A 15,799-nucleotide genomic window follows, 5' to 3' on the forward strand; every position below is an offset into this window, starting at 1 on the left:
GACCAATATGGCTGTTATATCGAATGTTGCTATTTGAAAGTAATTCATTGAAAGGAAAAAAAAAAAAAAAAAAAAGGCAGGGGTGGGGAAATCCTGACATTCAATTGTAAAAGAATTGTTGCTTAATTTTACCAGCGCTAATTTAGGCATTGGGCAAAGTAGTGGTGTTTTGCAGATCTGTTTTCGCATTTCACTTCCACGACTATCCTTTTCATAATTATGAATGGTTAGCTTGTTTATTTCATTAGTAAAACTTGTAGCTAGACCCCTTTTTTATTTTATTTTTCTTCCCCACTGTACGGCTCTTTGATCCACAAGTCTGACAAATTGCTGTGGGTGGACCTCAGGGCACCAAGCCCATCCAAAAAGGCCACTAGATCCATTAATAATTCTTTTAATGTGGAAAAAATACGTTTGTATAAAATGAACATACCATACTTGTAGATCCACAAAGAAACAAAAAGGTCTTTTTTTTTTGACTGAAAAGTGCCCTTCTAGTGAGTATCATCACATATACTCAATACGGTTAATTGGCATGGACAGTAACTCCGTATTCCTTTTGGTAGAAGGTTCTGCATACATCCAAAGTCACCAGTGTGGACCATTAATACTTACAGTATTTTGCGCACCATAAGGCGCACTGGATTGAAAGGCGCACTCTCAATTGCGGGGCTTATTTCTGTACTTAAGCCATACATAAGGCACACCATATTATTCGGCGCATGCAAAAACAAGGTAACAGAAGCAAAACAATGAGTTTAGTTAAACCTTATTCTACTACGTATTTAAAAATACACTCACATTGTTTTTTGATCAGTCTGTTGTCACAAATCCATCGAAGTCCTCACCTTCTGTATCTGAATTGAACAGATGGGCAAGTTCGCCATCCAACATGCCGGGTTCCCTCTCGTCATTGAGTCAGTCTCGTTGCCGGGTGGCTGTTCAGCAATGATTCCAGCTTTCGCGTAAGCTCGGACAACAGTCAAAGCAGACACCTTAGCCCAGGCATCCACAATCCATTCACATATGGTGGCGTAACTCACCCGGCGCTGCCTCCCAGTCTTAGTTAAGGTGTGTTCGCCGTCTCTCATCCATCGCTCCCATGACGCTCGCATCTTCACTTTGAACGCCCTGTTTACACTGATGTCCAGCGGTTGGAGTTCTTTTGTTAATCCTCCCGGAATGATGGTAAGCTCCGTATTCATTTGCTTCACTTGTTTTTTCACAGTAGCGGTGATATGGGCACACATGGAGTCGCAGATCAACAAAGACGGTGATGCATGGAAAAACCCGCCCGGTCTCTTCACATACACCTCTCTCAGCCACTCTCTCATTTTCTCCTCGTCCATCCAGCCCTTTGGATTGGCCTTAACGATGACTCCGGCTGGAAACTTTTCTTTTGGCAGCATCTTCCTTTTAAAAATGACCATAGGTGGTAGTTTCTGTCCATTACCGTGGCAACCAAGAACAACAGTGAAAGCCGACTTCTCATGCCCCGTGGTGCGTATGGATACCGTGCTGGTCCCCTTTTTCTCCACAGTATGGTTCACGGGGATGTCAAAAGTGAGAGGGTCCTCGTCCATGTTGGTGATGTGGTTGGGCTGGATTTTTTTGTCGGTAATCTTGTTGCTGCAGTAGGTGCGGAAGATGGTCAGCTTTTCTATGTAATCCGCTGGCAGTTGCTGCGCCACGGTAGTTCGTGCGTGGATGGCGAGATGGCGCCTTTTCATAAAACGAAAGCACCAAGACGGACCTCCTTGAAAGTGTTCGATCTTCATGTCTTGTGCTATCGTTATTGCCTTCAGTCGAATGGTGACTGTAGAGACGCTTCTCCCGGCTGCTCTTTGTTCAAGAATCCATTGTTCAAGTTGGTCTTCCAACTCTGGCCATCTCGCCTTGTTCCCGCGGAAACTCTTTTTTGTCTTTTTAACTTGGCGTAATTCATTCTCCTGCTTCCTCCACTTCCGAACCATTGATTCATTGATTTTAAATTCTCTCGCTGCTGCTCTATTCCCATTTACAACCGCGTAACTGATAGCCTGTAGTTTGAATTGTGCATCGTAAGCATGTCTCTTCTCTGATGCCATTTTCAGGGTCCTTAGCCAAACAAATGTTGTTTCGCAGTGCACCAGTAGTACAATATACCTACCTGCCGTAGACGTGGCGGAGGTAAGTGTACGTGGCTTTACGTAATGTTCTGCAATTGGTTTATCGCTGCCAGCGTTCGTAGTGTACGTATTACTACGTCCCTATGTCGGCAGGAAATGGTCCGACAGTCAATCAAGCGGAGCGCTTACTAAAATGCACACCAACATTTTTACAGATTTTGGAACTCAGTGCACATATAAGGCGCACCGAATTTAAAGGCGCACCGTGGATTTTTGAGAAAATTAAAGGCTTTTAAGTGCGCCTTATAGTGCGCAAAATACTGTACAAAGCAAAGCACATCAAACATTACAAATATAGAAAATGCCAGACATTACCTCTGCTTTTTAATTACATGAGGACATTATTACATGACTAATTACATTATTTCACTGGAAGATCCTCAATATTGCCAACAGAATTCTGTTATCAAACGGTATGAGCAAAGGCACCAATCAGTGTAATGCTATTTGTACCAAGTTCGTAGATGATCTGGGAATTGACAATTATAACCAAGTTGTACCAAAGGTGCTCCATACAGGGCAAGATTTTACTTTGATCTCTTTCTGTGCTAGCTGCGTGTGGGCACATGTTGTGTGCAGTCACTTCTTTATCACCTTTGCCTTATACATACAGTACATGCTTGTCTGGCTTGGTGAGGCACTATTTTGATGTGACGTGCACTAATACAGTCTGTAGCATTCGATTAACATTTTAAGGACTGCAATGTGTTTATTAACTGATTTTATTATTATTTTTATCGGCTAAAAGCTGTTCTTTGGTTAACTCTGTCGAGTGCTTTTTGAGTAAGATGTCTGCTCTGGTGATGCGAGTTTCTCTGCTGCTCAAAGTTACACTGATCTCTCATTACAATCAGTGCAAAAAGATTCACTATATTTGAAATTAAAAATTCATATTGACTAGTGCCTGCCCACAGAAATTCAAAGACCTGCCTTAAGGTTTGGTTTGTCCAAGAGTTCAGTCACAAGTATACTCGGAAGCTTCTCTAAACACTTCTCTAGCGATATAAAAGTATAATTTCACATCTGAATAGACTGAAGATGAACAAGCAGACAAACTGTACGACCCTGACTTGATACCATGACAATCACGCGTTTCTGAGTGAGTCCAAAAATGCTGACTGGCTTTTTTCTGAAAGCTGAGATATTAAATATATCCCGTCACTGACCACCGTGCAGTGGGCACTTCCAAAGTAACAAAATAAGTCCACCTTTGATCTGCCTGCTGTTTTAATTCATTCACTATTTCTCTCACTGTCACGGTCTTACTAACTGACTGGCCATTACTTGTCTTGACCCTTGTCAGGTCAGTAAGCCACAAAAGCAGCCACGAAAATGAGCCTAAATTCTTACAAGGCAGATGCACTGGGGTGAAGGATAAGATTGTGCTTTCACACTAAGCATGCTGTGAGGTTTAAACTTAAGGATCAAGCTGTCAGTAGCAGACTGAAAACAAGGTGGTGGTGCTGATACTTCCCCTTTTATAGGGTACAGATGTTTGGAATTTTGTTTTTTTTAATATTTTTTTAATGTGGTGTTTGTTCTTGCTCTAGCCGCCTCTGCAGCCTTTACTGTTATAGTAAAGCATAAAAAAAGCAAGTACAAATGTACATGTTACGCCCAGCATCATTAACCTAAGTTTGAAAATATTTGAATATTTACTTATTCAAACCTTATTTTTCTGGCTAATTTGAAAGCCCTAGTACACACTTTCTCACAAATTCTTATGCATTTCAGCCACGAGGTCACCATCAGAGAGACTGTTTAGTGCTGGGGTAATTCATTCATGTCTGAAGCCAGCAAACATTGACATGCTGGTGTTCTTGAAAAAAGTGAGCACTGAGGAGTAGTAGAAATTTCAGGGAAGAAAGTATTATGTAAGGCTTCTGTTTGGAATAATTTTTAAGATTTTAGGTGTGCACTATAATAGTGGCTCCCTTTATTTATAAAAAAAAAAAAAAAAAAAAAAAAAAAAAAAAAAAAGCGCTCAAAGGGTAAATGCTTGTTTCTGCAAATAAAGATTTTATTTGAATCTGCAATATTTACATATTTTATGGTAACATTTAGACTTTATCAAGAAGGTGATCACTAAATATGATAGAAATATTCTGTGGTTTGCCAATTTATAAGCTAAATACTGGGTATCAGTTAATGTTGTATTTATTACAGATTAAGCAGTATTTAGATGTTGTTCCTGAGACAAGTTCCAGCTTTGGTGATAATTGTTCTTTGTTTGATTGTTATATGTTCTGTGCCAATTAAATTGTAATAAACATGTCATCTTTGCATTAGAATATAAAAAAGTTAATATTTTGAAGGTATCTCGTGATAAGGCTCAATTATGTTTTAAATCATTACACAGTGAATCTTGACCTGATGCTTTATTTTAAAAATAACACAAATCAAATCGCAATCACAGAAAAATCACAATTAGAGATTTCACCTTAAAAGCACATCTTAAAAAAAAAAACTTTCTATTTGGTAAAATGAAAAAAAATCATTCAGTCTTTAACCCCTCTCACTACTTAGTTTGGTGTAGTAAAGGAGAACGTTTGCAGCAATGATCCTTCGAGTTAAGCTATTTGCAGCATATGCGTTCCTGAAACACCAAAGTGTACAGTGGATATGGATATACTCAATTGGAGGACTAAGAACAGTTTTAAGTAAACTTTCATGATTGTTCTAAATGATGCTTAACTTTCCCCACACAAACAAAACAAAGGATAAGACCTAAAGGTGGTGCCAAGTTTACAGACACAGTTAGAACATCAGAACAATCTAGACAGCCCAACAAAGCTCACCTATCCTATCCAATTAATTCTTCCAAAATAACATCAAGTCTCGAATTGAAGGCCCATAAAGTCCTACTGTCTACCATACTACTTGGTAACTTATTTCATGTGTCTACAGTTCTCCTTGTGAAGAAAAACTTCCAATGTTTACGCGAACTTTACCTTTAACAAGTTTCCAACTGTTCCTCACTGTTCTTGAAAAATTTATTTTAAAATAACAGTCTTAATCCCACCCCTTTCAGTCAGATGAAGGCATCACTTTAAAGTTTCAACCACATAATTACGTTACTATCCCTTAATACTAGAATTACCGAAGCTTACAAAAAAAATTGTAAATCCGGCCCACCTTAAATCAGCTCGCACCTCTCCGTCAGCGTCTATTGTCTTGTACATGTTCCAATAAGCCCAAGCAGCAAGCAGCCTACTATAACATCCCCCCGGTACTGCTGCAAAAACGGAAAAAACCTCTCCCAACTGAAGCCTTATCAGAGAGTCAGGTACCTAGAGCTGTATAAGCTAAAAAAATATATTATTTGAAACACGTGCATTTCATGTGTGTTCCGTTTCTACAAAGATCTACTGTCTATGTAAGTGAAGGATGACAGAAATGTTGAACACATACCTAAAAGTCAAACTTTTCCATGTTTTAGTATGAACGGCAAAATTTTGACATTAAGTGTATAATGTGTGAAGACTGAAGTCCAAATATCAAATAAGCACTTTCACAAAAGATACACGTATAACAGAACAAGTGCGCTTTTATTCAAACGAACAAAAAGTAATCGGGTTAGTGTGGCTTGTTGTCATGTCTTCTTTTGTAGTACAATGGTAAGAATTGCAGACTCCTATTTAAAGTTCGCGGGTGCAACTCTTCACGTGTCCCAAAATAAACATCTCGAGTAGTGAGCTGCTCTTATTGTTAATATTATACAATAAAAAACATACATTTGATTTGAGTCTGTAACAGCCGGTGTAAATGTATGGTACTTGTAAAGGTTAGCATTTTCTTTTCTTTTTTTTTTTTTTTTTTTAAATTCAGTTTTATTCTCTCAGTCGCGTTCACACTGACACTGCTGTTTTCAAATAAACATGACCTCGTCCTGCATCGAAACTGTGCCATCTTTTGCCTTTACACCTGGTGCAGCTACGTTGTTCTTATATTTGAGTGCACATTTCTTGTGGGGAGGGCTTTTGTTCTCTTTCTCTGATCTGAGTTCACCTCTGTTATAGCTCGTCTTTATTTAAAGACAGCACTGTCAGATCGGGGTGAGCGTGAACGCAACCGAAAGAATAAAACTGAATAAAAAAAACACTAACCGTTTCAAGTACCAAACATTTACACCGGCTGTTACAGACTCAAATCAACTGTATGTTTTTATTGTATAATAGTAACAATAAGAGCAGCTCACTACTCAAAACGTTTATTTTGGGATACGGGAAGGCTCGAACCTAGTGCTGGGCGGTATGACCAAAATTCTGTATCACGGTATTTTTCAAAATTATACCGGTTTCACGGTATTTGATGGTATTTTTTCCTCCATGCATGAGTGGATGTTAACCACATTTTCCACTGCAATTGCTGCAGTAGACTGGCTAAGAATAACCTATTCCACTGTCATGAGAATTGTACATTGTACAAAAAAACATTTTAATGTGCACACATGTATTAATACAGGATTGCATGGCCCCATAAAGTGATAGTTTTCAAGGGGATGGCACTAATGAAGAGAAGGAATCACATTGCATGACAGCTGCAGTCAAATATAGAACCTTTTTACTGAACAAATTTTGCAAGCAACTTAAAGTAAAATTTTGACAACATATTTTCAACCATCAAAAGAGGCATTTAGACTTATCCAGAGGTGCTTGTCAAAAGTTGTATTGCACTGAACATTACTTAGAAAAGCAATAAATAGTAAATATTTTTTGTAAACCAACTACAATTTTCTTAATGTTAATAATCTCTTTCCACTGACATGTTAGTGACTTTTTAAACAAATTTACCATCATTAAACTCCATAATATTTAAACTAATAAATAATAAAATAAATGGTGCATCTTCCAGTAATAATAATATTACTTCAAGCCCAGGTACATTACACAGTATTCACCAAATAAACATAAAATAAAATAAAACAAGTGCAACTTGGTGATGACATCTTTACCAACTGAACCATCATTAAGGCAAACTGCATTAATATGGACCTTGCTTCAAGCTAACCTATATACATAAATAATAAAACTGCGACTTGCATTTACTGTATAATGCTATTATTAGTGCCATTAGTATCACTTCATGATATTCCTGCTCACGGAAAATTTAGAATGCTATCGCATAGGTTTAACTTAAATATTATGTAAATGTTGGGTTTGTGATCTGGTGGTCGGAGACACAAACACAGAATTCAATGGATGTTCTTCTGAGCGGGCTTTCTTTATTGCATGTGTGCTGTCTGTCTGACGTACCAAAACTCCCAGCTCCTATCCTTCCTATTTCTTTCACCACATAACCAATCACCACACGATAAACGTCCTTGTGAAATTAAAACTAGTTATAAACTTAGACCACGGAGTGTTCAGAACTTTGAAAATATCTTCGTTATACAGTGCATCTGGAAAGTATTCACAGCGCATCACTTTTTCCACATTTTGTTATGTTACAGCCTTATTCCAAAATGGATTACAGTAATCCCTCCTCCATCGCGGGGGTTGCGTTCCAGAGCCACCCGCGAAATAAGAAAATCCGCGAAGTAGAAACTATATGTTTATATGGTTATTTTTATATTGTCATGCTTGGGTCACAGATTTGCGCAAAAACACAGGAGGTTGTATAGAGACAGGAATGTTTGCAGTGTTTGAATAACGAACATTTGTCTCTTTTTCAAAAGTTTAAACTGTACTCCATGACAAGACAGAGATGACAGTTCTGTCTCACAATTAAAAGAATGCAAACATATCTTCCTCTTCAAAGGAGTGCGTGTCAGGAGCACAGAATGTCACATAGATAGAGAAAACAATCTTTAGCAAACAAATCAAAAGGGCTGTTTGGCTTTTAAGTATGCGAAGCACCGCGGCACAAAGCTGTTGAAGGCGGCAGCTCACACCCCCTCCGTCAGGAGCAGGGAGAGAGAGAGAGAGAGAGAGAGAGAGAGAGAGAGAGACAGAGTTTGTTTTTCAGTCAAAAATCAATACGTGCCCTTCGAGCTTTTAAGTATGCGTAGCAGCGTGCAACATGTCGTTTCAGGAAGCAGCTGCACAAAAGATAGCAACGTGAAGATAATCTTTCAGCATTTTTAGACGAGCGTCCGTATCGTCTAGGTGTGCGAACAGCCCCCCTGCTCAATCCCCATACGTCAGGATCAGAGAAAGTCAGCGCAAGAGAGAGAGAGAAAAGTAAGCAATCTAGCTTCTCAGCCATCTGCCAATAGCGTCCTTGTATGAAATCAACTGGGCAAACCAACTGAGGAAGCATGTACAAGAAATTAAAAGACCCATTGTCCGCAGAAATCCGCAAACCAGCAAAAAATCCGCGATATATATTTAAATATGCTTACATATAAAATCCGCGATGGAGTGAAGCCGCGAAAGGCGAAGCGCGATATAGCGAGGGATCACTGTAAATTCTTTTTTTCCTCAGAATTCTACACACAACACCCCATAATGACAACGTGAAAAAAATTTGAGATTGTTGCAAATTTATTAAAAATAAAAAAATTGAGAAAGCAAATGTACATAAGTATTCACAGCCTTTGCCATGAAGCTCAAAATTGAGCTCAGGTGCATCCTGTTTCCCCCTGATCATCCTTGAGATGTTTCTGCAGCTTAATTGGATTCCACCTGTGATAAATTCAGCTGATTGGACATGATTTGGAAAGGCACACACCTGCCTATATAAGGTCCCACAGTTGACAGTTCATGTCAGAGCAAAAACCAAGCATGAAGTCAAAGGAATTGTCTGTAGACCTCCGAGACAGGATTGTCTCGAGGCACAAATCTGGGGAAGGTTACAGAAAAATTTCTGCTGCTTTGAAGGTCCCGATGAGCACAGTGGCCTCCAACATCTGTAAGTGGAAGAAGTTTGAAACCACCAGGACTCTTTCTAGAGCTGGCCGGCCATCTAAACTGAGCGATTGGGGGAGAAGGGCCTTAGTCAGGGAGGTGACCAAGAACCAGATGGTCACTCTGTCAGAGCTCCAGAGGTCCTCTGTGGAGAGAGGAGAACCTTCCAGAAGGACAACCATCCTTGCAGCAATCCACCAATCAGGTCTGTATGGTAGAGTGGCCAGACGGAAGCCACTCCTTAGTAAAAGGCACATGGCAGCCCACCTGGAGTTTGCCAAAAGGCACCTGAAGGACTCTCAGACCAGAGAATTTTTTTCTCATGGTCTGAGAGACAAAGATTGAACTCTTTGATGTGAATGCCAGGCGTCACGTTTGGAGGAAACCAGGCACCGCTCATCACCAGGCCAATACCATCCCTACAGTGAAGCATGGTGGTGGCAGCATCATGCTGTGGGGATGTTTTTCAGCGGCAGGAACTGGGAGACTAGTCAGGATAAAGGGAAAGATGACTGCAGCAATGTACAGAGACATCCTGGATGAAAACCTGCTCCAGAGTGCTCTTGACCTCAGACTGGGGCGACGGTTCATCTTTCAGCAGGACAACGACCCTAAGCACACAGCCAAGATATCAAAGGAGTGGCTTCAGGACAACTCTGTGAATGTCCTTGAGTGGCCCAGCCAGAGCCCAGACTTGAATCCGATTGAACATCTCTGGAGAGATCTTAAAATGGCTGTGCACCGATGCTTCCCATCCAACCTGATGGAGCTTTAGAGGTGCTGCAAAGAGGAATGGGCGAAACTGGCCAAGGAGAGGTGTGCCAAGCTTGTGACATCATATTCAAAAAGACTTGAGGCTGTAATTGCTGCCAAAGGTGCATCGACAAAAGTATTGAGCAAAGGCTGTGAATACTTATGTACATGTGATTTCTCAGTTTTTTAAATTTTTAATAAATTTGCAAAAACCTCAAGTAAACTTTTTTCACATTGTCGTTATGGGGTATTGTGGGTAGAATTCTGAGGAAAAAAAATGAATTTAATCCATTTTGGAATAAGCCTGTAACATAACAAAATGAGGAAAAAGTGATGCGCTGTAAATACTTTCCAGATGCACTATGTTTAATTATGCAATCCACTCAGGGTTGCACCCATCCCAGCAAGCATTGTGTGCGAGGCAGGAGCAAATCCTGAATGGGGCGCCAGCACATTGCAGGGTGAATACGAGCAATACATACACTTGGCTCAATATAGCATAACAAAACCCTACATCCTACATGATTTTGAAAGGAAACTGAAGCACGCCGCGTAAACCCACGACAAAAACATGCAAATTCAAGGCAGGGAACACCCGGGACCCCCTAGAAGCGAGGCAGCAGTGCAACCTCCACGCCACCGTGCCCACACATGATTAATACATGCTTTAATGCATTTCATCATGAAAATTATATCAAGTATTTATCTTAGAATTCTAAATGTTCAGGGAGAAGGAATATCATGAAATTAATGTATTCTGTGTGGTGATTGCTGCCTGCACCTCAATCACGGTCCTGCAGGTTTTTGCTCCAACCCAATTGCTTAATAAGAAGCCCTTATTGCCCAAGAAACACTTCAAATCATTTGAATGATAAAGCACGTAGCGATTAACATGGCTATTTAATGTGCTACATAACTTATGATGGGGTTTGAGAAAATCTAGTAAATTAAATATTCATTTTAAGATGAAGTTTAGCTTACGATGTTCATGCATGTTTAGCAGTGCAGCAGTGAAAAAGGAACACATACCCCCCCCCCCCCAAAAGTTTCCCGCTGTGCCACGTTCTGAACGTTGTTTAGGCTATTTAAACTGGTGTTGAACAGGAGTCTGCAGATTTTTTTCTCTTCGGTTATAGTCTTGAATAAAAGCCCATTTGTTCTATAATACTTGTACATTTTGTGAAACTGCTTATTTGATATTTGGACTTCAGTCTTCACAAATTATACAGTTTATGTCAAAATTTTGTCATTAGTACTTAAACAGGAAAATAATTAGTTTTTTAGGTATGTGTTCAACATTTCTTGCATTTCCTGTCATCCTACACTTACATAGGTCTTTGTAGACATGGAACACACATGAAATGCACGTGTTCCAAATAATGATATATTTTTTTAGCCTATACAGCTCTAGGTACCCAATTCCCTGATAAACAAGGCTTCAGTTGGGAGAGGTTTTTCCTGTTTCTGCAGTGGTGGGAGGATGGGATAGTAGGCTGCTTGGGCTTATCGACACATTTACAAGACAAAAGACGCTGAATTGAGAGGTGTGAGCAGAATTCAGGTGGGCCTTACGAGTTTTTTTGTAAGCTTTGGTAATTCTAGTGTTAAGAACAGAGTTTACCAGTCATCTCTATCATACCAATTAATCTCAAAAATAAACAAAACTTTTGAAGCTGTTCATTGGTAAACTTTCTAAATCTAGACATAGATGCAAGTATATTTTTGAAATACTTATCAATATTCCATTCACTGTTATATTAGGCTGCCATGCTTATATCTTTTTCCAGAAACACTGACAGCTTAAATGAAGGTTAAAAAGGTTATTGTTTATTTATGGTTACGCAAGAAAACAACATTTTCCTTCTCCTTCTCCAAAATTGGCATTATGTTCAGGAAGATGGTTACAGTTCATCTACCTTATCTCCAGTTACTTTCACAGCCTGGCTACCAATATGGTCAGTATGCCAGGCCACTTAACAAGGCAACTGATTTGAGAGAAGGACAAGACTGTGTGTAAAAAGGGCTAAAAACAGCTTAAAGGGACGAGTAGAACAGCAAAGAAATGATAGCAAATATAGATGTTTAAAACTTTCTTCAATTGCTATTTATATTAATAAATAATTTGGGTTTTTTTCTGCAAAAATAATTTAAGATTGTTTGAACAAAGTGGTTGTTTCTTTTTTTGGATAGTCCTTCATTTCTCTGCACTTGTTTCACCAGCATAATACCTACCCAAATAAGCCACGAGTATCAGCAAGAATAAATTTGATCCCATTGTTGTGGCAGAACTCTGCAATCCACAACTCATCTTCAATTGTGGGGTTTGTCAGCACAACTACCTGTTGAAATAAGAGGTAAATATAGCAATTTAAATCTATGGAAAGAAAAAAAATTTTGTTAGAAATAATTTTTTTGCAGTCAATGCTAGGCATTAAATGGGTTTTGCCAATCATTCAGCAGTATCAGTAGGTGCACCACCAAAATTTCATTTGCCCCCTACTGTGGTCTTTTCTTAAAAATTCAATTCTCAAAACCATGCCTTCTAAATCTAAACACTGAGACACTGACTATTAGGTATTATTTCTATCAGGCAAGTGAAGGATTTTGATATGATTAATCATCAATAAGACACCTACCCTGGGATGGCAAATTAATGCAGGTAATGGGGTGTAGGATCTCTGTTTTATGTTCTGGCTGGAACACCAGAAATATGAAGACAATTGTACAATTTATGAGCAAGGTTCAAAAACTGGCAGAAGTCTATATTAACACTTTTACTTTCTCTGTTGTGATTTGAAATGTGGCCAAAGACTTGCTTCATAAATAACCCAAACACACTTCTTGAAATACAGTAAGCAAAATACAATTTATTTATAACATAAGGATAACAGAAGATGGATATATGAAAATATACACATACATATATATATATATATATATATATATATATATATATATATATATATATATACACACACACACACATAGTCAAAAGATCAAAAAAACACAAAACATAAAATAATGAAAGCTTAGATACTTGTTCTCTCCTGTAGAAAAAGGTAACTTATCAATTCTATCTCTTGGCTTAGACAGAACTTTCCTGTATTATAGAAAAAGTAACACAACTTATAAATCCTGAATTTTCAATTCATGAGTTTAAGATGGATAGATTCTATGGCTGGTTATGAAATTTGTATTGCTGAAAAGTGGTGTTCATTTGCTCACAGCAGCAAGCATTTGCCCCGGCTCAGGGTCCAACGCCTACCAGTTCTCTATCTCAAGTTTGTGTGTGTGTGTGAGGTTCTGCTTTGCCCTTTCCTTTTGTTATTAAATTGCAGGTAATAGTTCTCGGAATCGAAATATACTTATAGTTTGAGATTAGAACATTTGAACAATCTAGACGAGAACAGGCCATTCAGTCCAACAAAGCTCGCCAGTCCTATCCACTTATTTCTTCCAAAAAAACATCAAGTTTTGAAAGTCCCTAAAGTCTTACTGTCTACCACACTACTTGGTAGCTGATTTCAATTGTCTATCGTTCTTTGTGTAAAGAAAAAATTCCTAGTGTTTGTGCAAAATTTACCCTTAACAAGTTTCCAACTGTGTCCCCGTGTTCTTGATGAACTCATTTTAAAATAACAGTCTCGAACCACTGTGCTAATTAACTTCATAATTTTAAACACTTCATCATGTCACCTCTTAATCTTCTTTTGAGTGATGCTTGGTTCCTTTCCTGGTCAGCTTTGTCCAGCCACGTGGAAGGATTTTCTAGTGTGCTTTCTGTTCTTTGTCCAGAAGGTCTCCATCTTTGTCTTTGGTCACACCTTTTGGTTGTGGGAGGTACTGAAGTCTTCTCTTCTAGGGTTTTACACAAAGTGTCCTTGGATGCTAGCAAAGTTACGCTTGCTAATTGAACTGGTGATCAGTCAGTGACTCATTAGCAAGGCCAACATGTGGTTCACGTATGGTCTCTCTTTCTCTTGCTCCTGTCCTCACTGTCCCTCAAGAGGTTAGACTAATGGCAACATCATCCAAACTCCAACACAATTGAGTATTCCACCTTTTCAATCTGGCACGGTTGTCCTCTAGAGTAAAGAGATTGCTTCAACCTCTGTTGTGGCCACAACCGAGCAGCTGCAGGTTTTGGCTATGGGTAGCCAAATTATGGACAGATCACATTTTTGCGTAGTGACAGAAAAGCAATTAGGGTGTTACAAGGGTTTTATAGGGAGGAATTGAGGCTGTGTCATTGGCTTCTTGGGTACACATGAGCCCATCCTCTTGATTGACTGGTGCAAAGTTCTGTCCATCAATGTTACTCATTCTGTATTTACAGTCCTTGATTCCATTTTGCACCTTAGAGAGAGATGTCACTGGCTGTTGCATGGTCTGGAATAGATCATCTGATCAGACAAGGCTACAGATGCTGCATTCCAAAGGAAGGCCTATTCAAACAAACTGACTTTTATCTGGTCTGGCAACAGATTACTTATCCAGAACTCTGGTTTCTACCTGAGAAAATGGTTAATACTAGCCTTTCCTACACATGGAAGAAGCCACAAACTCACCATCTGCTAGAAGAAAGCCCTTATTATTTCACCCTACTACAATTCAAGCAGAACACGTATCCACTCTCGTAAAATGAAGCACAAACACTCCCTGTACTTCAGGAGCAACTAATTTTACTTTGGCTTCCTTAATCAGATCTTAACTACATATACTATAACAAACAGGCTTTTAATGAAGAAAAATGCCCAATTTCATTGCTTAAGACCAAGAGATGATTTAACACTAAACACATATCACCATACTATTTAGCACAGAATGTGCTGTTCCATGTTTCATCATTCTACACTGTGTGCACAATTATTAGGCAAGTGAGTACTTTGACCATATCATTTTTATGCATATATTCCAATTCCAAGCTGTATAAACTTGAACGTTTATTGGATATAAGCAAATCAGGTGATGTGTATGTGTAAAGACGGAGGGTGTGGCCTAAGAAGATCTATATCAAGGTGTACATAATTATTAGGCAGCTTGCTTTCTTTAGACAAAATGGGCCAAAAAAGAGACTTACCGTAGATCAGGCATCTCAAACATGCGGCCCGCAACAGAAATCTGTGCGGCCCGCATGACAGATCCTAGTTAGCACTGAACTTGTACAAAATGATTACTATCGTTTGTGATTGAATCATTGTGCATCTTCGGTGTTACTTATTGACTTTTCTTACTTCTGCCTTCTGACAAAAGTGCATTTTACAATGGCATTACGGTACCGGAAACGTCATCTGCTAGTATAGCCACGAGCCTTGACCAAAGTTAATGAGCCGCAGCGTCACAACTGAAGTGCTAGGCTGCAGCAGGGGTGGCCTTAGGCATGTGCAAACTGTGCACCTGCACAGTGCCGCCAAATCTCAGGGGCCACCATGCCAATATATATTGAATATAAAACAGAAAGAGAAAATAACGACCGAAAAACATTCAGTTTCTTGTTAATTAGTATGCTGTATTTACAAATGTCGCTAGAGTCGGAGCAGTAAGCTATATGTAGTATTATAATGTTTTGCCGTAATGAGAATATCATGGGCCGCCACTTGGTTTTCAAGTTACGGACACGCGTATATAGAAGCGTGTCATGAGCACGAGGAGGCTATGCAGTGTCCGCAACGGATGTGGCCATCCGCCGTACATAAGATACCGATTCTTTCTCTGCCCAGGGCCACCACGAGCCTACAGCCGCCCCTGCTAAGGCTACAGTACTGACTGGGCTGCTGAGACTGGCCACTGGGCAGAACTGACCATCACGAGTAGTAATAGCCCGCATATTTTCACGTTTTTTGCTCTAGTTTCATGTAATTTTGTGCTAGTATTGTAACGAACAGTTAGTGCAGACTACAGCTGAAGATCTGAAGTGGACGCGAGAAGTTGGTGAGTTGTTTATTAACATATTTTTGTGATTTTGAGTTTGTAAAATTATTGTAGGTCAGGTGGCTTTTTGCATATCGGCTTATTTTACAATATAAACTT

General features: G+C 39.3%; 1 protein-coding gene across 1 annotated transcript in view; it reads right to left on the reverse strand.

Annotated features, from left to right (window-relative positions):
* Window positions 1–15,799, reverse strand: part of uba1 (ubiquitin-like modifier activating enzyme 1) — a 331,255-nt gene that overhangs the window by 179,756 nt on the left and 135,700 nt on the right. Inside the window, 1 exon segment of the mRNA XM_051933534.1 lies at window positions 12,002–12,108. Within this exon segment, the coding sequence (XP_051789494.1) occupies window positions 12,002–12,108 (107 nt within the window).

The sequence above is a fragment of the Erpetoichthys calabaricus genome, chromosome 11 (assembly GCF_900747795.2).
Source record: "Erpetoichthys calabaricus chromosome 11, fErpCal1.3, whole genome shotgun sequence".
NCBI classification, from domain to species: domain Eukaryota; kingdom Metazoa; phylum Chordata; class Cladistia; order Polypteriformes; family Polypteridae; genus Erpetoichthys; species Erpetoichthys calabaricus.